The following is a 25,867-nucleotide window of genomic DNA, read 5'->3' on the forward strand; positions in this document are numbered from 1 at the left end:
AGACATTTTCTTAGAGACAAGTCCAAAACAAACGTGGCGGCTGTAGCTCAGAGGAACAGTCGTCTTTCGACCAGAAGGTAGGCGGATCGATTCCAGGCTTCCACTGACTACGTGCCGAAGTGTCCTTGGGCAAGACACTTAACCCCACGTTGCCTCCCGATGTGCCCATCGGGGTGTGAATGGGTGAATGTGATAAGTAGTGTAAAGCGCTTTGAGTGGTCAAACTGACTGGAAAAGTGCTATATAAGTACAAGTCCATTTAACAAACAAACAAAAATAAATAATTACCATGCTCTGTCGCATAGTAGAAAAACTGGCTTAAATATCCTTTTTTAAAATTTTTAGTGCTTAAGATAAAAATGTATTGTTTTAACAGTGCAGATAAGCCTGCCTTTAACTGGCCTCTAAACAAACATAGCAACAATACCTTGAAATAACTGCTTTCTGTATGGTGTCAATCTCAACTGGTTGGGAATTAGACGGCAGGGCAGGAATGTCAAAAACATGAGGCCAGGGATGCCTTCTGCTGTCAGCTTGTCTGGAGGACCGCCCACAAACGGGCACAGAAATGAGCTACTTTTTGCATAACTCCACCAACTGCCAACTACATTTGGATTTATCACTCAACTGGGGTCCTGTTACGCTGGCCTGTCAGCAGCTCCAGCAGCTCTGGAACGCTGTGGAGACTTGTAGACTTGTGCAGGTAAAGAATAAAGTCCGGTGTTACTTTTACACCCCTCAAAACCACAATCCATCCAACTGCAGGAACATTTCATCAGAAATTATGTGAAAGAATAGAAGTCTGAAACTGGGATATCTACACCAGATAAGTTCACATGTGTTGGTGGGTGTGGTTTTCTATGTCTGCAAGGCGAAGACCCATCTGTTTGCATCTGGAGAGGGGGGGCCGTGGGATTTTTAGAGTAGATGACCTCTCTATGTCATTAAAAACATAACCTGGTTTTACTCTGTAGAGGGCGTTATGAGCCATTTGTTACCCAATTTTAAAATAAATGAAAAAAATATTTTTTTCAACAGTATATGTGATTTTTTTTTATCACAATTAAGTAATTCTGTGTTGTTTGCAATTCAAAAAACACATTTTTAGGTGCACTACCCCTTTAACTCCAGGTAACTACTTCAGCATTGTGTACATGTGTACTGTCTTCTTCTATGTGCCTTTTTAAGGTGTTACTTATCCCAAACGTACTCTAGCAACAAGAGTTGTTTGTCCATTCAGAGACACCATAGTAAAAGTAGTAAAGTATATGCAAATGGCTCATTCTAAGAGAATAAAAACACAAGTTGTTTCATTAAACTGATCAGATACCAATAGAAGAACATTTGTTAATGATATATTAAAATCTTCTGTTGGTTACTTTTGATTTAGTTACACGTTGCACCATAAAAATCCTCATGCTAAGTTAGCCTAATGCTACATCAAGCAGGAACAAAAATATATGTTGCTGCTCATATAAACTGTACGAGAAAATGCATTAATATAACATTAAAAGTCTGGGACAACTAAATGGAGATGTTTTAAGGTGTTTTAGCTCAATATCTATGCCTTTGAGAATCAAACATACACAAGGTTAGACATATACAATACAGCGTTTTTGAAGAGGGAAAATGGAATAAAGTTGTTCAGATTTTTTTTCTTTGGCCAGCTACTGAATATCAGATGAAAAATTTCAAGAATTGTTGGTTTAATCCCTTCATGTTGTAGCTTTATGTTAAACATACTAAGGCTCTTTCCCTTAAAATCTTTTGTACATGACCGTGAATAAAAATGCACTTCAGTGTTATTTTATGTGTAGTTTGTCCACTGTGATTGCTTCCAAAGCTGCTTTTAAGTTTCTGGTGACTTTTTGCCTTGAGACAATGTGCAATCAGTTCAGAGACACTTTAACCTCATTTTAATCAAGGGAGATTAATATTTCATGTGATGAAGAAAGTTGTGATGATGTTCAAGTGTGACTTGATTCATCATACAGTTTTAACCTGTCATTTTAGACATGAGGATTTATAATGATCATCTCTTGCATACAAAGGCCCCTCCATGTCGGTCTCAGTATCAGTTGATGGATTTGATGCTACAACACGGATCCAGTCAGGCTTTATGCTATTTCCCTGCCAACATTTAGAAAGTGATAAAGCAAGCAGACACTGGAATTCAGGTCCAAGTAAAAAACTTTCATTACAGACTAAGTAAATCAGACATTCCTCAGCAATTCCTGTTAATATTTACCAGCTCTGCTCAGAAGTAATTAAGCTGCTGCTGTCAGATGAAGCACTTAAGCTAACTTAGTTGGCTAAAAGCATGTATGAGCTCGTTCAGAGTATTAGACCAACAGACATTAGCACTGGATTATGGAGGCAGTGGATCTTAGGAAACGGGCCCAGACAACCATGAACAGGGACGAGGGGGCTTTCCTGCACCTGGAGCAACATCCTGAACTGGCAGGCGGACAGCAAAGGGCGTGGCCGACCTGACCTGCCAAATTTGACAGGTCTAAGAACAAGTCAGACATTTTAAATTGAAATATTAGAGGAACTGCATTTTGAAACAATAATTCATATTTAAATACTGTGAATCTATTAAAAATAGCTTTAGACTGTTGTTTGGTATGTATTATGTTAGTCTTCAACTATTGCTTTAGCAACTGGTCCATAACTTTAATTAATTTCTTACATTCACCATGAAATCAAGTCAAAGTATTCCTTTTCATTAGTTTTCTTCTTCTTATGAATGTTGTAAGTACTTCATCAGTCTTTACAGAGAATAAATCACAATTACTGTCCATGTTTCCACTTAAGAGGCCTGCACTCCAATCAATGTCCTGCAGAGCTGCCTCAGAATTCTGCTCTTGACTCATGGGTGTTGAATTATGATAAGGTGGATGTCCAAATCAATTAGAAAATCAATATTTTGTAAACATTTAAAGGGAAAGAAAAGACTTTTATGATTTGACGGCCTTGTCAAAAGTCTTGAAAGTTTAAAATGACTGTAATTTCACACTATCATATTTAAGTTCAAATTCTCTTTGCCATTTGTTTGTGTACTGTAACAAAACATCTAACAAATGTGTGGTGGCACTTTTCAGCCAGTTATTTCTCACAGTGAACTTGAAGAAGCCCCTGGTTAAACACATTTGTTTAAAACTGAATCGCTTATTGGTGAGCAATAATAACTTTGCAGAAGAAAAGGACAGGGCTCTTAACATGAACCACTAAGTTTCTTTTTTTATAGAAAATGCAACAAGTTTATTGATTGAACTGCATGTTGAACAAAACCACTTAGAGCACTAAGTGCCAAATTAACACAGTTTTTTGGTTCTCTTCACAGCAAAGAATCTGTTGAAAATACAGCTATTTAAAACTAAGATAAATTAAAACCACTACTGCTGTCGGTCTTATGGAAGGCTTTCTTACATGTGTAAAGATTTTGAGTAGACTTCGAAGAAGCAGCATTGAACTTGGGCAGATTTTCTCAGTGAGGCACCACTAACGAGGCCAGTCCGCCAGTTCAATGTCGACTCTTTATCTTATGTCTCTATTTGTCTCTTTCTGTCTTTTTTTATTTCTCCTTATTTAACCAGGTAAAAAGAGTGACCTGGCAAAGAAAGGCAGCACAACCCCAAGTACACAGTTTACCACATAACAAACAAAGATCAACTTTCAAAATACAAGTAAAACAAAGGTAGCAGGTAACATTAGGTAAATGAAATGCAGTGTAGGTTGACTACTACAAGGATGTTTAAAGGTCCCATATTATACACTTTTTCAACAATTTCATATGGGTATAAGAGGTCCATCAACTTTGTTTTTTAAAGTGTATTACCCTAAATTCAGCCTTGGTCCTTAATTTCAGCCATTCCAAATGTGGCTCTAGTGAGCTCTAATGAGAACGTGCTGTTTCTGTGTCTGAACCTTTAAACGTTCATGAGTGGTGCCTGGGCATGCCCCTCTCTGGGAGAAGTTCCAGGTTTTGCTGGCGCCCGCTCGGTGATTTTAGAGGGCAGGCTCAGCTAGCCGGGGTGGAGGGTCAGTAACAGCATCCACTATGGGGGGCAGTGGTTATTTCCTTTTGTGAGGTCACAAAGGTCACACGTGTACGTTTAGCTTGAATATGAGGTTTTAAATATGTTTCTACTAAATGTGTTTCAGTTTCTACAGATGTGTTTCCGTTTTCCTCTTTAATGTATTTCTTTGATGAACCAACTGCGAGTTCAAAGTTAATGGTTTGTATTATTTCTTCAACCACCAAATACCAATCTTTCCTTTTCTTTTATTCTTTGTTTCGATTTTTAAATCCTGTGGGTCTTGAACAGAAAGTCAGGCGAGGAAAAAAATCCTGCTCAAAATGTGATAACAGTGGTGGTGGTTGAGGGTGGGTTTTGTTCAGCATTCAGGTGGTTAAGAAGTGGTTTGAGACAGTTTCAGACATACTTGACCTTCCAGCTTGCACAGATTCATGAGGCAGCGCTATTGATTTAAACAGGTGTAAAGGCCCTTCTCCTACTGAGGAAAATTTAATCATGTTCAAGGGCCACTGGATTATTGCCCAGGACACCAGTGCCATGAGACACCTTTGTGTCTGGGGTTTAGGCAATATTTAATTTTACTTTCACCTCTATAGTGCCGGAAGGAAGAAGATTCTGGAGGGAACACTACCACAACATATGCACCCAAAAGCAGGCTTTTTAAGCATTTGTGCCCTGGAAATATCAACGGAGTGAATGAATAAGCACCAGATTCACATTCTGCTCATTTTTCTCATTTAATATAATCAGGGTCTGTGCTCATCCTCCCTGACAAAATCCAGTGATAGGAGTTCTTTACTTTGTTGACTAAGCTAATTAAGTTAATGAAAATCTGTTTCAGAGTCAAAGAATAACTGTGATTGCAACACACATCCCGAAATTGCTGTCAATTCAATTTAACTGTAAAACCGACCACGAACTTCAGTAATTTTTAGGAATCAGTGTAGTCATACTTTAAAGAAATTAGGTGTCCACTATATGTGAGCGTGTGTGTGGTGTGAGCATGCTCAGACTAATTTCAATGCTTTTTGTAAACGGCCGATTATCACAATCTGAGGCTTAAGTCCAAGGCAGGAGCACAGCAGCAGCTCTAAGTCCTTCAGTCTGAGGAATAGTCGAGGGGAAAGAGTCGGCATGGCCCAGAAAAATAACCGTAAGTTTGACGCTTTGTGTTCAACTTTTAATTCCTTTTTCATAGTTTCCTTATAACATAGCAGGGGTGTGAGTGAATGGCACTTCTAACATGCCTCACTGATGTGTTGCATAATTCAATGAAACTGAAGAACTTTTGTTTGTTGCCTTAGGATATTACCTTGCTTTGATTTCCATCTTCAACCCATTAGAGACCTAATTGTGTTCCATCCCAGAATGACTCACACTTTGAAATGTAAAAAATGAAACTGTAATAATTTCAGCTGTAAATTTCCCTGCAGGTTGTCGGCTACAAATGCCTAATTATTTAATAAATGCTACGTAATTTAATTACAAATGAAAGGATAAGATTCAGTAATAGTGTGTTGATCATTATTCTTTTTATAAGACGTTGCGTGAGTATATTGAGCCCATTGTAAAATCCATCAGGAATTTGTGATTGCAACAACAGATTAGTCTCACCAAGCTCTAACTCTCTCCCTCCCTTTCTTTTTCTTTCTCCTCCTCTTTAATATGCAGTTCAGTTCTCCATCAGGGAGTACAAACACTCAGATCAACACGTGGTCACGTCTCTCTTTCGCGATGGGATTCTTGAACATGTATACCCAGCGTTTTTCAAGGCCATGAGCAATCCAGACCATGTGGGTGTTGCTCTGAGCATTTCCATGGCTGGCTACGTGCTTGGAGGCAGCTCATATTTCCAAGCTTTGCTGTTTGGCAGTGCTTGGGCTGGCCTCATTTATTACTGCTGCTACGATATCTACGATGGCTTCATGATGAGGAGGCTGAGCACAGACATGGCCGACATTCAAGCAAGCTACCTGGACAACCCAGATAATGGTTTCTGGGTGGCTGAGGCAGATGTCAACGGCCAGGCAAAGGTGGTAGGCATAGTGGCAGTAACGGGTAAACCAGAAGAAGAAGGTGAGAGGTTTGAAGACTGGAACGGAGGAGTGAGTGGCTCAGAAATCGCTCGAGACGCCAGGGAGGGACGCTACGGTGAGATATCCCACGTGGTTGTGGCGTTCTCAGTGCGCCACAAAAACCTGGGCACACAGTTGATACGGAAGGCCTTGGATTTCTGCAAGGAGCAAGGCTTCAGCCGGCTCGTCGTGAACGTCAGCTCGCCTCAGACAGCTGCCGTTTCCATGTTCCAGAAATTAGGTTTTGTTCAGACTGCAGCCCACCGTGAGACACATGCTATCAGCTGGTTCTCCAAGCTAGCCAGAATAAATGTGTTGCAAATGGAGAAGCTCATTTAAAAGAAAAAAATGAACTCTAGACCTTAAGATCTGATATAAACTTGACTATTCAGCATGTCAAGAATGTTTTAATTAATTTATGCCTTTATCTCATATAAAACAGAAAAAAGTGTCTGTTGTCTGGTCACTTATGTCCTCAGCTCACTTTCATGATAGATTTTTTATTTTCCCCCCACAAAACCACATCAACATATTCAGTTTGCCTGCATTTTTTCTACCTTTATATATGATATATACACCTGCACTCATCACAGTCAATTGCCCACAAGCATGAAAAGCAAGACAATTTAGCTTATTATTTGCAAATGGGAGAAAAATAAATCTTCAAGGTGTTTGGTTTCATTTTGTAACATTGATTACTAAACATTACAACAAATCACGTTTAATTATATTTTGTCCTCTTGTCCACTGAAGTGAATAAAAACATGTGACAAATGGGAAATTTAGTCATTTGGAAGCAGGATAACTTTCTCTCTTAAGCTTCTTATCAAGGAAAAGTTTAATCCCTTTAGCTCAGAGGAACAATGCCAGCTGACTTCTAAGACCTCGCTCAACTCATTGCTTAAAATTCCAAAGAAAAATGGAGTAATATTAGGACATTGGGTGGTTTAAAATTCTTTGGAGCTGAAAGAGCCATGTGTGTGTTGAGGAAAGGGGCAAAAAAGAGGATAAAGAGGATAAAGTGCATTCAGGTCGCCACACACAAAGCAGATACTGAGATTATTGATGCCAAATAGGAGAAAAAGCTTTGTTGTTTTCCTTACTGGTGATCTTCTGCATGAGTAAACCCTGGATAATAAGTCACAGAAGGGATGTGACGAAAGCTGCAAGCTTTTTAATTCGTCAGCTAAAAATGTGGATTTACTCTTTTTAACAAATACTAGATTTAATAAAAATCCTCAAAAGGTGATTATAATTTCCAAAAAGTTATCAGCGCCACACAGCGTCTCTTTTTATCTTGCAAGAGTGTGTTTGTGTGTGTTGTCAGACATTACGCAAAGTGTGAAAGGACAGGTGTGGCCTAAATGAGTTTCAAGAGAGAGTCCTGGATGGAGAGAGCAGCTTGGCAGTGAGATACACACCATCAGAGGCCTTCGGGCATCAATCATTCCCGCTGAGGCTGTCAGAAAAACATTCGGCTGGTGGCCAGCGGGCAGGTGCTGAACTCGCCAAAGGAAGATGAGAATTAATGCTGGCCAACTTGTTGTCATCCTCTCCCAATTACCAGTACAACTGGCCTCAAGGTAATGACAGCTTCATTGTAATTCCACTCGTACCCATGCACCACTGACGAGTCCGTTGCTTTTGATTTTGGCAACCCTTGTTGAAAAATTTGCAATAAACCAAAAAAATCACATGATTTTTTTTCCTGCTTACATGTTTATGTTATATAAAGGAGTTTAAATTCTGTATGTCGATTATGCAGATGTGGTCACCAATACAGATTTTCACATTTTCACAGCAGTGGTGGAGCTAGACTTTTAGTCATGGGGTGGGGAAGACTATCAGGAGAGCCACATACTAAAAAGAAAATGATTGTATTCTCTTTCTCTAACACACACACACACACACACACACACACACACACACACACACACACACACACACACACACACACACACACACACTTCTGTGATAACTGTGGTCACATTAGAAAGACATGAGAAATAAAACGTCTGAAAACGTTTGCAACAAGTTCAATAAAAGGACCATAGAAAGACAGTTGGCTGTTTTGAGGTGCAGTGTGTAATGGTTCAATGACTTCTTGTCCTAGTAGTTCTGACTTACTGCCTGGTGGTGGTGGAAGACTGGATGTCAGGACTGCTGACATTGAGGCTGGGGTCTGTCTGGGCCTGAAATGAATGAATGTTTATTTCAAGCAAGTTAGCATATTACATGGAATCGTACAAATCAAATTATACAAAATTAGAATTAGGAAAAAACAAAAAAAGTCTGAAATATCTGAAATATAAAACTGGTTACAGGCAATATTTTGCCATAACCACTCAACTCAACTAGCAGCCTTGCTAGTTAAAAATTAAAATGAATCATGTAACTTAAGCTAAGTAACCTGGATTCTAAAATACTCTTTAAGTATCTTTATAGCTTGTTCTCAGGCACAGTGAAAAATATTCTGATTAACTTAACTATATTCCCCTCATGAGCATAAAACTAATCCAGTGTTACCAAATAACTAGAACAGAATTGCTACAAAGCTTCAGGGTAACATCAGGTGAGTCTTGCATAACATTAGAAGTTGTTAAAATCCCTTCTAATGTCAATATTTTTAAAAGATAAATAATTAGGAGACCACCCTGAAATTAACGTCCTACTGGTGTAGTGATACTGGTCTGGAAGAACGTTCCTGTCCTTCTCCAGTGATCTGGCAATCACTTGAAGTGGCACCCGGGGTGTCCAATCAGATTTCAGAGGTTCCAACCGTCTAGCTCTGCCTCTGTTTCACAGAGAGCGAAAACTGCTAGAGGTGTAAATCACGTTTGGTCATTGTACAATAATACATCAATTTAGTGGATAATGATTCAATGTTTGCTGATATCACACCCTCTGCCAATGTGACTTCAGTTTGACTCAGGAACTATTCATCAATATGAGACGATACCACGGTCAATCAGATTTTTCATTTTTCATTGATTTGGTGTTGTAGAGTAAAGTTATTGAAATATAGTTTCAGTCTGACATTAAAAATCTAATTTAATATGCAGCATTAAATCTGCTTTGACTGAATTAAGCAAAAGATGAAAACTTTCAAAAGGAACAGCGTCTAGTGTGTAATCTAGTCTTTCATGGATGCTTGCATTCAACAGCTGGGAGAGAAATTAATCGATTAGCATGTTTAATGACTGCTGAGCTTCACTTGACGACAAACGTTATGAGCTTGTTTTTTTTTTTGTTTGTTTTTCTGTGTGTGCATTTATTTCTGACCTGAACACACTTACAACTAAACTTAAAAAGACTTTTCATTTTTCTGTCAGTACCGTGCAAGAGGTTCCTTAAAAAAGGGGAGAAAAGTCTCAAATTTTTTTTATCTTTAATCTTTATTTGGACCTTTAAGTAAATGTAAAATAAATAAATAAATAAAAAAAATGTATATTTACTGTTTATTACCATGCATCAGACTGTGTACAACAGGGTTTGATCATAGTTTTTACCATAAAGTGATCCAAAATGTTTCAGAAAATGTAAGTATAAAATAAAGTACTTTTTATTTATTTTAATTATTTGACAGGGACATTGCATTTGTACATAGTCACAAAACTTCGTAGCTGATGCTGATGATGAGTTTTTAGCCAGAGCTAATTCTCAATTCTTGTCCCTGGTTGGGCCTTTCTGCTACATTAAAATACAATAATATATTACAAAACCTATATAAAACTAACCTAAACACACAATACAAAATCGATAATTCCTTCACACACACACACACACACATACAGTACTATTTACAATGTTTTGCTTTTAGCCTAAATTTAAGCCTAGCGGTGAAGGTTTTAAACTCAGTTCAGTTGGTAATGTATCCCCCAGCTTTGCACATTTGTAAAAAAAGGCAGACTCACCAAACAAAGTTCTGCAGTGTGCGAACTTTCAGTTCTGGTTGTATAAAGTAAGTATAAACAGCACTGTAGGGTTAAATACAATGTTTCCAGCATTAAAGCTTTATAGTTTTATTCTTGAGCGTACAAACAGAAAGGAGCGAACTTGGACATGAATTTTGTGTTTTTTTTACACAAAAATACTTTCTGCTCAAAATGTAATAGATGTGCTTGAAAAAAAAAATGTCTGCATTCATAACATCCCTTTGTTTGCTCAGTAATGAGGCACTAAAATAACTCCATAAAGGAAGGATCATGTTTGTGTACATGTGTATATGTTATTGTTTGTGGGCAGAGATTACATTGAGCATTGATGCACTGTAGCAGTAAAGTTTTTTTTTTTCTATATCTTATTAGATTGAATCTTATCTCGATCAGAGGCATCTGGGATTTGATTTGTAAAGAGTTTTTAATATCTTTAAGGCAAACTTTGATAACAATAACAAAGCCAGTGATCAACACTGCAAACATCATCTGTGTGTAAACAGGTTGGTTTCTGTTTCTATGTTAGAACCCTTTTTGAATAGCCAAACATTATGGAGATTAATTGCGTAAAGATCCCAGCTGCCTATGTGCTGCTGTATTACAGCCAAAAGCTACATTTGTTTGGATCATTCATCATCATATGTTGTTCACCACTGCCTTGAATAATCACTTTTCATCTTCATTGTCGCACCATAGGAAGTTATTTTCTGGCTGTTGAGATGAACTTCACTGGAGACAGCACCTGGCCAATTACACTAGCTGTTAAATCTGAAGTAACAAAAGCATGCTAAGCACTTCCACAAACCAATACCTTTTCCTGCGGTGAGAATTCACAGCATTTAGGAGCCTGACATTATGCAGAATCTGCACTTCTTTTCACTGAATTATTGGTCTATTATCCACGATATGGTTCAGAATGATAAATTCAATTCATAAAATAAAAAGAAAATTAGATCATAGTGTGTTTTCAGAAGCACTAACAAGTGTAAGAAATTAGATAAATATCTTAACTGAATAGTCAGGTCAAGTTTAAAAGCATATGTGTGTCATTATCATTCAAAATTGTGAGTCAAATTATGAGGAAATGTGGAGCTGCATGTAACTAATGAGTTGGTTTTAAATGGCAAACCTCTACATGGTGGATGAATGTTCCAGACAGTCTCAGGCTCGGGCTCGTTTGCTGAGCGCCAGCTTCTGCACAAGAGGACTATGGGGATTTGGTCAAGGAAGTAATTGGACACAACAACAACTGAGAAATTGATCACAGCTGTTGTAATTAGGAGAAAAATGGGACAATCAATTTTTATTACGATCCAATACACAAAGGTGTAAAAAGCTACATTGTGATCCTCTTGTGTTTAAAATGAATCTGCAGTATTTTTAGTTAATAAACTGAGTGACTCCAGTCTCAGTCAAAACAAGAATGTCTACACATGCAAATTTGCATAAAAGACTTTTAGATGACTGAGTGATATTTGTTGGAATCTCCATAAAAGCCCCCAGAGACAGATAGTAATCAATATGCAGATGTACACAGTCAGCAATGTGGAGGCTGTTATGGCCAAAGCAACTCAAATATGAGAACATGTTTCAACTCCTTTACTCTCTTCTTGGAGGACGGTGTCAATACATTTGTCTTAGTTTTTTTTTACTTGTGTATTAGTTTTATTAGTTATTATTCTCTCATTTTTGTCAGAAAATAATAGCCATTGAAAAAAAAACTGACGCAAAACTATTAACTAGATTAAGACTAGTGAAAGGACAAAAAAAAAGGTTACAAAAAAAATAAAAAATAAAATAAAAAAAATCAGTGTTTCAAGGTTTACGGTTAGGTTTACTGTAATTCACATGAAACAAAACCTATTACAATTTTTAAAAACAAAAAAACACAGCCTTGTTATGATATATATATATATATATATATATATATATATATATATATATATATAGCTTGAGAAAGGTCGGAGAGTAGATAATCCAGGATATTCTCATCAGTTTCTTTCTGCAGACCCATATAAAAGGAGACATTGAAGAGAATCAAAAATAGATATTTTGGTAAAATCTTTTGTGCTTGTTGAAAATGTGTCGCCTCTCATTTGAAATGCTTCTTCAGTTCTGACTAGTGAGGAGTTTCAGGGATCAGGAGTGGAAAAACATATTCAAACAACTTCCAGGTGCACTTCAAACCCAATCACATGGACAAAAAAATGGTCCATTTTGAAGATGAAACAACCAAACAAGCTTGCTATGCAGTCCTGTGCAGTGAAAGGTGCATAGACCTTTACAAAAGGATAACTAATAACATTTCAGAATGGGATGATTGAACGCAGAAAAGCCAACTCATCAGGTCACGACTCAGCAGGCTGTCTGCATCTCAAGGATAAGAGACACTCTTCTGAGGACAGTAATGTACTAATTCTTAACAGGGAATGCAAATAGTTTGAAAGAGGAGTTTAAAAAATGACTCACATTAAATAGGAAGAATCATCCTTAACCAAATGAAGTGGAGCCTGATATCACCTACTAACACTAACAGAGGAGCTTTGACCCTGTTCCTCAGGAGTCAACCATTCACTGAATCAACCAAAAACCTCTCTCCGGCTGGGCAGGCAGGTTAACAACTCAAAGGTGACAACAACATTTACAACCCACGGAATGGGCAGGTGAGTCAGTATCAGTTGTGACCTCAATGACCCCTAAAGTCTAAGTGTACCAATGACAGTTTTAGGGGTTTCAGACTGCTGGGTGTCATAGACAACATCTGGACAAACGATTGAGCCCAAGATCACATTGCAAAGACTCCTTCCAGCCGGGGGTGTGAATCATAGGTTTGATTGCGATATGTTATGTTGGTTCAAGGGTTAAGGATTCAGTGTTTTTAAAGTGGGTCATTGCAAATGTAAACAAATGTTCCACATTTTCTTTCTTAAGCATGTCTTAAATGATATTTAAATCTATATTTTCAGTCAGCTTGTTGTATTCAGGATAACCATCCGCCTGTTGATCTTCATCCCTCCCTCATTTGTGAATAAAACTTACTACTTGAATTCCTCCACTTGGGGCAGGACCTCATTCCCGACCTGATGACACTCCACCCGCTCCGGATCAGAACCGTGGTCTGGGATTTGGAGATGCTGATTCTCTGAAGAGCCATTTCGTAAAATGACTTTGACCAAGTCACTTAGACTTTTTCATAAAATCTGTGGCAGAGGACGAGTATTTTCTGCTGCTAGCGTAGTGGTATTAGCAGCAGTTGACATTTTGAGTTTATTTGTTGGAGCGGTACCTTTGTGTACCTTGTCTTTACTTTCTTTTCCTGTCTCTGTAGTTTTCTGCCCTGTTTGTGTGTTTATCTCACCTGTTGTGTTTCTCCAGGTTTACCTGCTTTGTTATTCCCCTAACTTGTTGTTTAGATTGTCTTTGTCTGAACATTTTGGGTTATTCTGCTTCTGTAGTTCCTTTCGATGTTTCAGCTTAGTCCTTTTTTTCTTTCTTACTTTGTTATTCCCATTACACTAAAGTACTTCGCTGGCTGCACCTCCTTCTTTTACCCTACGTTTGGGTCCCACACAACACATCTCAACAAAACAACAAATATATTCTTTATTTTTTTTAAATAAACTCTCTCTGTATTTTTTTTTATTTCTTTTTGATGTGTCAATCGTTTTTTTTCTTTTAAAATAGCACAGCGAGCAACGTGACATATGTGCAGTCCAGAAGATGTTAGCAGACACCAGGAAGCAGCAATCCTAGCATGTAGAATACCAACATGATGGGGAGAAACTCAGCCAAAGACTCTGCCAAGCATCAGCATCCAAACCAAACAGTTCAAACATGGGAATGTAACAAAAGCATGAGAACAGCAGTGTCCACTTCAGAGCTTCTGCTCATTTCTCCACTAAAGCAAACAACACCAATAAGGTGTTATATGAAGACAGAAACAGCTGATTACAAAGATGTCTGTCTCATCAATGTGGGACAAAAACTCAGAGATAGCAGCCAGAATCAGAAACCATGTCTTACTTTTGCTGTTTTGTGGTGAAAAGTTTTATTCCAGCTCTAAAAGCTCTGCTAATGTGTTCTCCTATGCCTTTGTTTGAAAATAATCATGAAGGTCCTGCTGGTTTTCATGGAGATGAAGGAGGTTTTATAGTGAAGGATTCACTCTTCCTATCTTAGACTATCTTGGGCTTTTCTTCTTTCTGGATCCTCATGGTGTTTCTAAGTTGGATGTGGGGGCTATCCCGGGATCCTCCTGACTCTGACCATTGATGGAGGTGTCCACCATCAACATCAGTTGATGAACCCACTATAGAGGACAAAAGATGTTCAAGATGGGTCTAGCAACAGGTGCCATCTGACTCCCTTTGACTGCTCCCTCAGGGGTGGGCAGGGGGTGGAGCCTGGGGAGTGGATGGGGTTAGGGGTATGGATTGGGATTGAATGGATTGGATAGAGTGGGATGGCGGCATGGATGTGGATAGGAAGGTGGAAGGGATGGATTTTGCTGGGGTGTGAATTTTAGAGGGATGGTGGGGTGGGGGGATTGGGGGGCAGGCCAGGGGCACTGGAATGGGCGCCCATGGAGGGTGGTGCTCTGCCTCCTCCTGTCTGGACACATTGCCGTTCCTGCGATGGGCTGTGTTGGTTCTGGTCTCTGTGGTGGCTGCAGGTTGCCGTGACCTGGGGCGCTCTCAGTCTGACTCTGATCCTTGCGTGTTTGCATTTGCATGATCACTCAACACAACTCACACACATGCAGACGCACACCTACACACATATACTAGTTGTGTTGTGTTAGATGCTTTTCTTGGTTTTTACAGTTTTTCTTGTCACAGGTGCCACTACAGATTGTCTGTTGTGTTGTTTTAGAAGACTTTAGGATGTTTACTGTTTCTTTCCAGGTGTAGCAGCTGTTTAGTGTCTCTGTTTAGCTTTGATTGCATTTGTTCTGGTTTGTTTTCTACCTTTTGTTTTGTTCTCCCTTTTTCTAAATTTTCTCTTCCTATTTGTCCTCTATCCACTTTCTTCATTCTGTTTTTGTTTCCTTCCAGCAGTTATAAGCAAAAACATATTATAAAATAATAATAAAGAATAACATTTAAGATTCAAGGGGAGCCCCATATTCAAAAGGCTCCTCTTGGCAGAGTAAATTTGTTTAACACAATGCTGCAGCCAGACCATCATTCTGCTGTCATGATGCTAAACAGGACAGGTTAAAAATGAGAAAAAGCAAAATAATTATAAATAAATAAAAAAAAAAGAGTGATGGACATAAAATAAGAATTTTATGTAAATATAGTCATTTCGAATGTGGATCTGAATGTTGATGCAGGATGAAAACGAAGGTAAGCTAAAACTGTTCATCCCTTTAACTTTTTATTTATTCATTTTTTGTCACTGTAACTTTCACTTCACACACATCTTAATGAATGTATGACAGCCGTAAGTCATGATCCAATATAATTTGGAAATCATTAATTTGATGTACAGCACAATTTCATCATCTGTAAGTTTCCACAGAAATTAAAGGAAGTGAAGAAACTAATCCCCATCACAGAAGGCCAGTGGAAACCATTAAAATCAAGCTTTGATTGACCTCCATATTAACTAAAGGCTCCTGAACTCATTTGAAGTTGAAGTTGGAAGTCAGTTATCATGGAAATTCGGTGACTAATGGATTAAGCTGTGCTGGGGTAATGATATCTGGCATGCATGATAGAGTTAAAGGGGAGTAAAGGATTGTGTCTCACTGTGGGGTAAGATTGGTGTTTTAATGAAAAGAAAAAGACTTGTTAAGGACTTTGTTTTTTGTCTCTAGGATTAAAATAGGCTTACATGACTGTCTCCTGCTTATATAATGTTTGTTGCCATTTTTTCTGTAGGTCTATTCATGCTTGTTGTTATATGAGGACAGAAAATGCATTTCTAATGGTTGGACCTACTTTTTCCTTCAGAACTACCTTAATTCTTGATGTCATAGATTCAACAAGGTGTTGGAAACATTCCTCAAAGATTTTGCTCCCTATTGACATGATGGCATCACACAAAGTTGTTGGCTGCACATCCATAATGAGAATCTTCTGTTCCACCACATCCCACAGGTGTTTCTATCTAATTCTGAGCCTACCGACTGAATGTGGCGCTGAAATAGAGACTCATCATTCTCTGTGAACCCTAGAGACGGTTGTGTGTGAAAATCCCAGTAGATTAGGAGTTTCCGAAATACTCAGACCAAAAACCATGTCACGTTCAAAGTCACTTAAATCCCCTTTCTTCCTCATTCTGATGCTCATATTGAACTTCCTACAGGACTACATGACTACTAAGCTTTAAGCTGCTGCCATGTGATTGGCTGATTAGAGATTTATGTTAATTTATGTTCACCTGGCCAGGGCTGGTAGTCCTCCGCCAGTCCTCAGATTCTCCACACCTGGTCCTGATCTGCTCATCATCATCAAGTCTAAACAGTCACACCTGTCCTCCAGTCCTTATAATCCCCAGTTCTGCCCTCAGTCCTCGTCGGACCTTAAACCTGCATACTTCATGGACTCACCCCGTCTCCGTTCCTGGTTCCTGTCCCGCCAACTGTCTCCTTCTGTTCTGTTCGAGTAAGATCTTTCCCTTGTGTTCAGTCTTGATAATAAAGTATAGTTAACCTACCGATGTCTCTATGGAGTCCATACGTAACAAGAAGTACTGAACAGGTGTACCTAATGAAGTGGCCAGTGAGTGTACCTCGCTGTTAAAACAGATGAGGTTTGGACTTATTAAGAACAACAAAAGTGTTTTCAAGCCTGCAACCATACTTCTGATTCTTGTTTCAGACAAGTTGCTTCCACAAACACTTATTTTGACTGCAGTATTAAAAATATATATTAATAATTATGTATGTATGTATGTATATATGTGTATATATATAATATATATATATATATATATATATATATATATTTCAGTTCAGCTGGGGTTTCCTTTAGTTGGGTTGAGTGTCACTGTCATTGATGAGTAGTGAGTAGTATTATTGGAGAATGTGCAAGATAAGATTCAAACTGTAAAATGAATCAAATAGTTCAAATGCAACTATTGACTGACTTTGCAAGTTTAATAGAGGATTTAATAGCCTTAGACAGGAAGCCAGCTAACATTTTCCATGGCGCTATTTCTCAGGAGTATCAGTGTTTGGACAAGCTGACAGATATTTATTAACTGTGTTGTGGCTGCTTCAGTTCAGGTGTCTCTAAGGATGATTTTGAGGTAGATTCTTACCTCTCAAGCATAAGGCTGAAATGAATTTCTTTCCAAATGAAACACAGAGCTACCTGCATGGAGAAAATGAACTCTACGGTACAGTTCTTTCAACATGGATCTTGTTAAGATAAAAATATTTTGAACAGTTTATCATGAAAAACCTACAAAAGCCAATTACACATTCATTGTAAGGCTTTGTGCAACCCAGTGAGCAGATAGATGTTGTCAGTTTATGTCTCTGGAAACCACACAGACTCTCAATGTTTTGAATATTCCTGCTGCTAAAAATGTCATGTGACAGCATTTTTCTGTTAACTCAGATTCTCCTTCACAAATAAGTCAGGAAACCGTTATTTAACTGTTGCAGAAAGAAAGGAGGGTGGGTGGACACTTGCATAGACAGGTATTACAGACTGATCCAGGGAGTTTGGGTATGGGAAACCCAAAATAACGTCCTAAAAAACATCCCCTTCTCTTTAGTTTACCACATGTTTTCGCTGTAGTTATGAACAATCTCAACAAAAATGTATAAACAGCCAAATTCTTTTTATGCTGATAATTCACTGATGTACTGCTCCAGATTTATTTAAATTGAATTGAATTGAATTGAATTGAAATAAATGACATACTGCTTCCTCTTCTTGGAATAATTTGTGAAATCCCCTGAATCTTAAAAGGGCCGGTTTCATTAAATGTAATCTCTTTTTGTATTGTTTTGCAAAACGGGTGTCTGGTTGCCGTGTTGTTAGTTTTGCCAAGAGGAACTGCACATAACAAAGGGGGTGGGGCAAAAGAAAAGATAGAGGAAACAGAAGAGAGGGAAGAGAAGAAAAAATAGACAAAGACGCACCAAATAGAAAGTAACAAAATCAGCTGTTCAATCAAAACAGACAAATCAGACAAGCAGGTGCTACACCTGTAAGGAAACAGAAAACCACTTGCAGCATCTTCAAGAAAAAGACAGCTAACAACTATCAGGAGCACCTATAAAAAGACAGACAAGCTGGAAAATGTATGAAACCAAAACATTAGCTACAGAAAGGAAAAAAGCATCAACCTAACTGTAGTGCTTAAAACCCCAGGACAACACAGTGACTCTATCAGCATGCAGGTTAGTAAATGTGGGGCAAAATATCAGAATGAAAAGTGATCAGTGATGACTTTGAGCGTGCAAATGTGACCGGGCCCCTCCAAAGATCAGAGGCAGACCAGGGGTCCCCCAAGACCCGGAAGGCCAGCCACTACCCCAGAGCACGAGTCTCAGCAGGTCCACCACAGGGACAACCATGCATCTGCCCAGAAAACGGCAGAGGAAGGCCAGAGAGCCCCACGGGCATGAAGTACACACCCCGGGGTTCAGGGACAACAGCCGCTGACCCTCCAGGCACTGGCCTCCCAGAAGTGGACAGAGTGCAGGGCCCCATGAGCCTGAGAGTAACCCCCCCCATCCCCCCACCCATTCATGATACATGTAAGTATCATGAAATGAAGTTAACAGCTGACTCTGTTAACTTCATTTCATGGTTCTTACATGTTTCATATTTTGTTGTTTCATGTATGTGTTTGTTGTATTTATCACAGCTGACCTGAACTGCAGCCTATCTTGGTCAGGACACTTTTGGAAAAGAGATTTGAAATACAAAGAGTTTTATGTTCTGGTTACGTATACAGCTATGTTTTCACTTCCTCGTTTAAATACATTCACTTTTTTGGTTTAATGTCTTTTATTTATTGTTTGATTACAACATCTTGTTAAGGTTAAGTAATGGAAACACTGTACATAGTTAGGTTTTGTAAAATTTTGTGAATGAGCTGTAATTCATATCCCATCTTTACCATCTGCTAAACTAAAGGCCACCTTCTGTGTTGATAAGGGACACCAGGCAGTCAAATGGCAGAGTGAGAACAGACTGTAACAGATTCTCTAACTCGACTGGACTTCCAATAACAAAGTATGCAGAAGGTTTTACAATATTCATGCTCAGAAAATTGAATGAGTCCTGTTTGAAGCCTCAACACCACCCCCCCCACACATGCCCTCATCTATTTGGCTTGGCCAGCAGCATCAGCAGCAGCAGTCCAGCACAGCAACACCTGCAGGAATTAATTTAGATAGATTTTTAATTATCCAACTCTGATTTCTAGATTAAGTTTTTATACCCAAACTAATAAAAACAGAACGCAGTGATAGATCTTTGGAGACTTGAATATTGTTCTCTACTCCTTCCATCTGAGATTATACTCTCACAACTTGAAAGACTCCAAGCAAATTAAAACACTTCTTAATAATAACTTGATAGTCTGCATATAAGAATACATACATTTGCATCCACTTGTAGATACCCTGGGTTTTAGAATTAAAGCCACCAAATGTAATGTCACACACACAATCAACTGACAGGTAAGACAAAAACAGGTTTATTTGTACAGCACTTTTAATGTACGAGACAATTTATATTGCTTTATATTGATGGGTGATACCAACATTTTTCTTTTTGATACAATACCATTAGTTTATAGTCCTTTTTGTTATCGATACCGATATGTTTGGCCCCTTACAAGAGTATTACAGTTGTATAGTATGCATCAATATCTGTATTGCTAGGGCAGTATGAAAAATAAATAAAACTAAAGAAGTGCTTTTAAAACAAAACTAAGTTATATTGATGAGTACATTAAAAATAAGATTATTTTTTTTATAAAATCATAAAATAATTAAACTACAGATTAATATAAGATTATTCACATTTATCAACTTAAAAATAAAAAATGTAAAAGCAATATGATAAATATTATAACACATAATGCACATTAACCTGCATTAAACCAGTAAAATATCAAAACAAAACCTCATCAGAAATATTGCAGCATAACCGTGACATCTGATAGGCTACCATAATCATGTGACACAGAAGGAATACACTGCTGCTCGGCTTCACACACCATTTTATTGCCTAAGACTCTAAAAAGTGAAAACAAATGGCATGTTTTGTATCAGCAGTGGTATCTTGATATTCAAAAAAAGTATTGAGTTTGGTATTTATACTGGCAGATATCAAAGTATCGACTCCAGAGTATCGACATAAAACAATGAAAGCATAACAGTGGAGCACAGAGGATGCATTAAAAAGTTTATAAAAACATGAAAAGAAACAAAATCATATTAAGACACAAAAAGTGTGCAGAAAAATCATAATAAAATCATGTAAAATGACAAAATTAAATCAAAATGATTAAAAGGAAGTGGTACGCTTAATTAATACAATATAGTTTTCAAGTGAAGCAACCTAGTATGGACTTGAAAGCCCACCCATCTGTCCACACACACTCATTGTCACCACACATACACATGGAAGCCCAGACTAACCTTCATCCTTCATTTACTGGGAACGTTTCTGTCTGTGTCCCACTGTACGGCTGAACCAATGCACTAACATTGTTAAATCTGACCAGGCTGGACCTCAAGGCTGCTTCTGCAGATTATTACCCAGACAGCATCTTGCCACCCAGAAACTTGGGCACCAGCTACAGAAGGGAGCAGACAGATGGATTTTTACTAATTCTGTGTGCTGCGTGGAGCTGGGGGTGTCTGATTTGGGCTTCATGGTGTGCATCCCCGAGTTTGAGCCATATCTGAGCCGTCCTGAATAAGCACATCCTCCTGCTCCCATCTCAGGAGACTTAATTGTTGCTGGACAACGTTAGTGAATTGCTGACAAGTTACCATGAAGTTTCTTCTCTTTCAGCATTTGGAAACCTGACACACCAGCGCTCCTTCGCTGTTATTCTCATCTCTGCCTTTGAATTAAACGAGTGGAAAACACAGACGAGACCAAAATAACCACCATCTGAGTGGCCTCATCCGTCATGTTACCTCCTCAGGGTCAAACACACAAACCACAAAGCACTAATCATGGTTGCAGCTTAGATTTGCTCAGATTTTCTGTATGTCTGAATGATGTTTTATTCCTTTAGTAACTGGACAAACTTTGCTGAACTATGTAATAAAACTGATATTTCATATCTTAAAGTCACCAGGATCTGGAGGATTATAAAACGATCGTGCTGTTTTACTTACAAGAAAAATGTCCTCCATGTTAAATTAGATTGGAAATAGAATCAGATAACAGCATCACACAAATATGACCTCCACATCTATCATCCCATCATCATGACATACAGAGGGTTGGTGAAGACAACGTTTTGTGATTAATGGTGAGCTGCCAATGAAAGTTTCCATCTGATGCACTAAAGACAAAACTAGAGAATCACAAAAATCCTCATGCTTTATAATTCCACAGCAGTCCAACCAGTAGTTTCTGAATCATTGAAGTTTGGAGCAAATGGCGGGGTTTATCGAGTTTAAGTGGAGATATTTCACTGAAGAGGGAAATGCTTTCATCTTCTGTTAGACCTGGTTAAAATAAATCATTGGGTTTCATCATGGATTCTTGTATTGCTTGCTACTATCACAATTTATAACACTAAAGTGTTTGAATAGTCAGTCAGAGCAATTAGAGCAACAGTGCTGTGCAGATGTTGGAGGAATTTCTGAGGTATACTATTACAAACTCTATCATTGCGATGAAAAAGCTGAGGCAAAGCCCCAGAAAGCATTTTACCTGTTTGGAATTGATCTTGATCAGTGTTTCAGATATGAAATAAGAATGGAAGTACATGAAGAATCATTGTGGCTCAGAGTGAAACTGACACACCATTATCTAGCCTCATAAATATCTCTGTGGGGAGACGAGGAGAAATTGCAGTAGCTCTCAACAGAACAGTGAATAACTACGTTCAGTGTCACACCTTCACGCTGCTGTGCTCTCAGCACTGAGACAGACCTTGAAGAGCATCCACGGTTTATTCCCAGGTTGCTTATACATTCTCATTTTAGTTCATTTCAATATTTTATTGTGCAATTTGAGTGCTAACAATACAGAATATTAGCTGTAAATGGCTACTTTTACTTCTGTGAAAGCAGGACGGGATGTTAATGTTGGCTCAGCTCTGTCTCCGGAAGGCAAGCCATCAGCCTTCCTACACCCGTGTTATTAAAATAATATTTTGTTCTTGTCCACTTTGGGCCCCTTAGTACCAACATGTTCTGGTTTAACCACCACAGTCTACCTGAGTGTTGTTGCTGACCATGTCCATCCCTTTATGACCACAGTGGAGCATCTTCTGATGCTACTTCCAGCAGGATAATGCACCATGTCACAAAGCTCAGATCATCTCCACCTGCTTTCTAGAACATGACAGTGAATTCTCTGGACTCCAACGGCCTCCACAGCCACCAGATCTCAATCCAACAGAGCAGCTTTGGGATGTGGTGGAACGGGAGATTCTCATCATGGATGCAGCCGACAAACCTGCAGCAACTGTGTGATGCTGTCATGTCAATATGGAGCAAAACCTCTGAGGAAGGTTTCCAAAATAAACCATATTAGATGTGAAAGTAAAATAAATTTAGCTGTGGATACTAAATGAATTTGAATTTAATACATATAATATCAGATAATAAAATATTTTTTTCTGTAACATTTTAAATTCAGTATATGGCTTTAAAAAAAGCAAAGTTTCTCAGGCAAAAGAAAGTGAGGTGAAGACGTTAAATATACCATATTTACTAAATTAATATATTCCTGTTTTACATATCATGTCATATCATGCTGAGACACTGTCATGAGGACATTAGTTGTTATGAATTAGTTCATTAACCCCAAAATTTAAAATGCTGTCATTTTAATAACAGTTAGCTAACATAGCTAAGAAAAAAGTATGTGAGTCTGGATGACTCTTCGTACTTTCCATCAAACTCTAATTATAGTAGCAGTTTACATTCATATCGTGTATATAAATGGTTTATATTTGGCAGGTTGTCTGTGTTTGAGGAACTCCCTGCCCTTCTGTGAGCAAATGAGGGATGCATAGAGAACAGCATCGCTACAGATACTACAGAACAGAGCGGCATCAGTGACAATGATTAAGTCAGACACAGTTTGTAAAGAGGAGCTGGGGTGGGGATGGGTTGTGAAGTAGCTTGATGAAGAGACAGCAAAGGTAGGCAGAATAAAGCCGTTCGAATGAAACATACTAATTGATTCAGCTATCTCAGCTGGCATTGATGCGAGCCAAGCTTGGTTATGTGCTCTGCATAAACTAATTGTATGGTGCTTTGATGCAGTTCCAGAAGACTGGAGGATGCAAAGGCAAACTGCACCGTGTTGCATACCGCAATGGGAGCACTGTCTATTTTGAATGTTGCGCTTTCCCATTACCTCAGTTTACAACCGCTGTTTCCAGATTAGTTTTCTATGGCTAAAACAGTTCGATACAGTGGAGAAGTAAAGAGATGGAGGGAAAACGAAGACGGACATTGCCAGGAATAGTTGAATTGCATCACTGAGTGCAAAATCTGCAACTTAACAAGAGGGTATTGTGCCAAAAATGTGGTCTCCTTCTAGAAATTCTGCCTTTTTTAAAATTATTATTAATTTATAGATGTGAACAGATATGTTTACTTTTTTTATCAGTGGCTAAGTTCAATGGCATGGCTTTTGCAGATACATCCAGAAAATGAGGTGGGGGAAAAAAAATCAAAAATAGTTAAATGTTGTGTGAGGAATGTATGAGATGCTTCATACTTCGACGGCCCATTTTTGGCACTCTAATGTAGAATGATGGATTTCATACTCTGATGCACAGAGTCATTTGTAGAGGATTTTATGAGGCACTGTATTGATAATAAATGTGTTTTAATGTGCAACATTTGTTTTTTTTACATGTACTACACTGAAAAGCTTAAGATTTGTTTAGTAGAAATTACAGATATAATTATGCAGAAGCACAATCTTTAAGTTAAAATTCAGGGTCTGTACTTAGAAAAACTACCAAGCAAACAAAACTACCATATGGCATCTAAACCAACCAAAATATCAACTTCACATTCTCTAGTTTTATACACTCTAATTCGCATATTTTGTTTAATTCTGTACCAGTGAAAAATCCTGTGTCATATTTTTGACATGCTTCATTTTACTTTCTGTCTTTTCAATGTCTTCCAGCTAATAGTCGGCTAATTGGTAAAAGAAGGTGAAGTTGACGATAGCTGCTCGCCACTGAGCTGTGCCAAACTGGCCACTACAAGGCGTCATGCAGATGTGTTTTAACTTGATCTCTTGAAGCATGGACTTGAAATGAAGCATTTATGGTACTTCATGGATAGCGTCTTCTGCAGAAGAAATTGTCTTTGTCTGCATTTTTGGGCGTTGTGAACCTGCAGAAAGCAGCCGTGCCTGCAATCATTTGTTTTGATTCCTTTATCTTCAGATCACAAGTTATGTATTCTGTTATCTCCTTTTCAAGAAATAAGTCCATTTAGTCCGTTATCTTGGGAGATCTGCTGTTTGTTTTCTCGAAGTAGCCTCCTACTGTACTCTAGCTTGTTTTCATGAGATAATCTTTGTATTTTCAAGAGCAGAAGAAAATCAAGGTGAGCTTTGAAATGAGCGGTTGATTTGTTAGCAGCTAGATTATTTCTTCTTTGTCATAGAATCTATAACAATAAGTTAAGGAATGCACATGGGAACCTGCTCACCTTCTGACAATGGATTTCCTGAACTCTGGCCAGAAAAGGCATTTTCTTTTATCTTCCTTTTGTTATGTCCAAAGAACAGAATTGTTTCCATTATCTGAAAAGAATTGATTTTAAGATAACAATTTAAACTGGGCTTCCTTAGCTGCAGTTGCAACACTGCTGATAAGAGCTGGAGTCTGTAAATACCTGAAACCACTGCAGTCATTTGATGTGGGACTAAAAGATGATTGAAGCCTCAACTACTGAAGAGAGAAATGCTGATGCAACACCTGTGATGGACTGATCACCTCCTGCTCTTAAACCTGGGTCTGCTCATCAGGTAGTTTGGCCAAATCGATTTTGTCTGGTGTTCGGTAAAGAGGGGTTTTGTGTGTGTTTTTAGTTCAGGAAGAGGATTTTTTCTGCCTTGGGTTTATGTTCATTGGGGGTTTGTCTTATCTGGTCTGGAGTTAAGAACCCAGATCGCTCTTTCTTCAAACCACTCTGCACTGCTTCTCATACTGACACAGGGTCCCGTCTTATTAGAGATTAGCTGACAGGAGGCACCCGGTGTGGTCCATCTGCTTCAAGGTTGGATGTGTTGTGTGTTCAGAGATGCTATTTTGCACCACTGAATATTTTCTTGTCTTCAGACCATTCTTTGTAATCCCTAGAGGTGGTTTTGTGTAAAGTTACCAATAAATACTCCACCAACCATGCCATGTTGTAGAGTCACGTAAATATCCTGTTTTTTTAAGATTGAGCCAAATGATTTTTTTTTCAAACACACTGCAAGTGGCTAAAATTGATTTAACTCTCCAATAATGAAATAATAATAATAAATAATAATAAATTTTTAAATCTTTATAAATAGGAAAATGAAACGATTATTAACACAGGAACTAAAAAGCAGAGCTGTTTTGAAGGTGTCACCTTGTGTCCTTCAGGATGAACATTATTTCACTTGAATTTCTGAATTCCTCT

General features: G+C 38.3%; 1 protein-coding gene across 1 annotated transcript; it reads left to right on the top strand.

Annotated features, from left to right (window-relative positions):
• The first annotated feature begins 5,163 nt into the window (after window positions 1–5,163).
• Window positions 5,164–6,569, top strand: LOC121652064 (probable N-acetyltransferase camello). Its single transcript, XM_042004605.1, has 2 exons — window positions 5,164–5,196; window positions 5,715–6,569. The coding sequence occupies exons 1-2, from the start codon at window positions 5,178–5,180 to the stop codon at window positions 6,455–6,457; spliced, it is 762 nt and encodes a 253-aa protein (XP_041860539.1). The 5' UTR covers window positions 5,164–5,177; the 3' UTR covers window positions 6,458–6,569.
• Window positions 6,570–25,867: the final 19,298 nt, after the last annotated feature.

The sequence above is a fragment of the Melanotaenia boesemani genome, chromosome 13 (genome assembly GCF_017639745.1).
Source record: "Melanotaenia boesemani isolate fMelBoe1 chromosome 13, fMelBoe1.pri, whole genome shotgun sequence".
NCBI classification, from domain to species: domain Eukaryota; kingdom Metazoa; phylum Chordata; class Actinopteri; order Atheriniformes; family Melanotaeniidae; genus Melanotaenia; species Melanotaenia boesemani.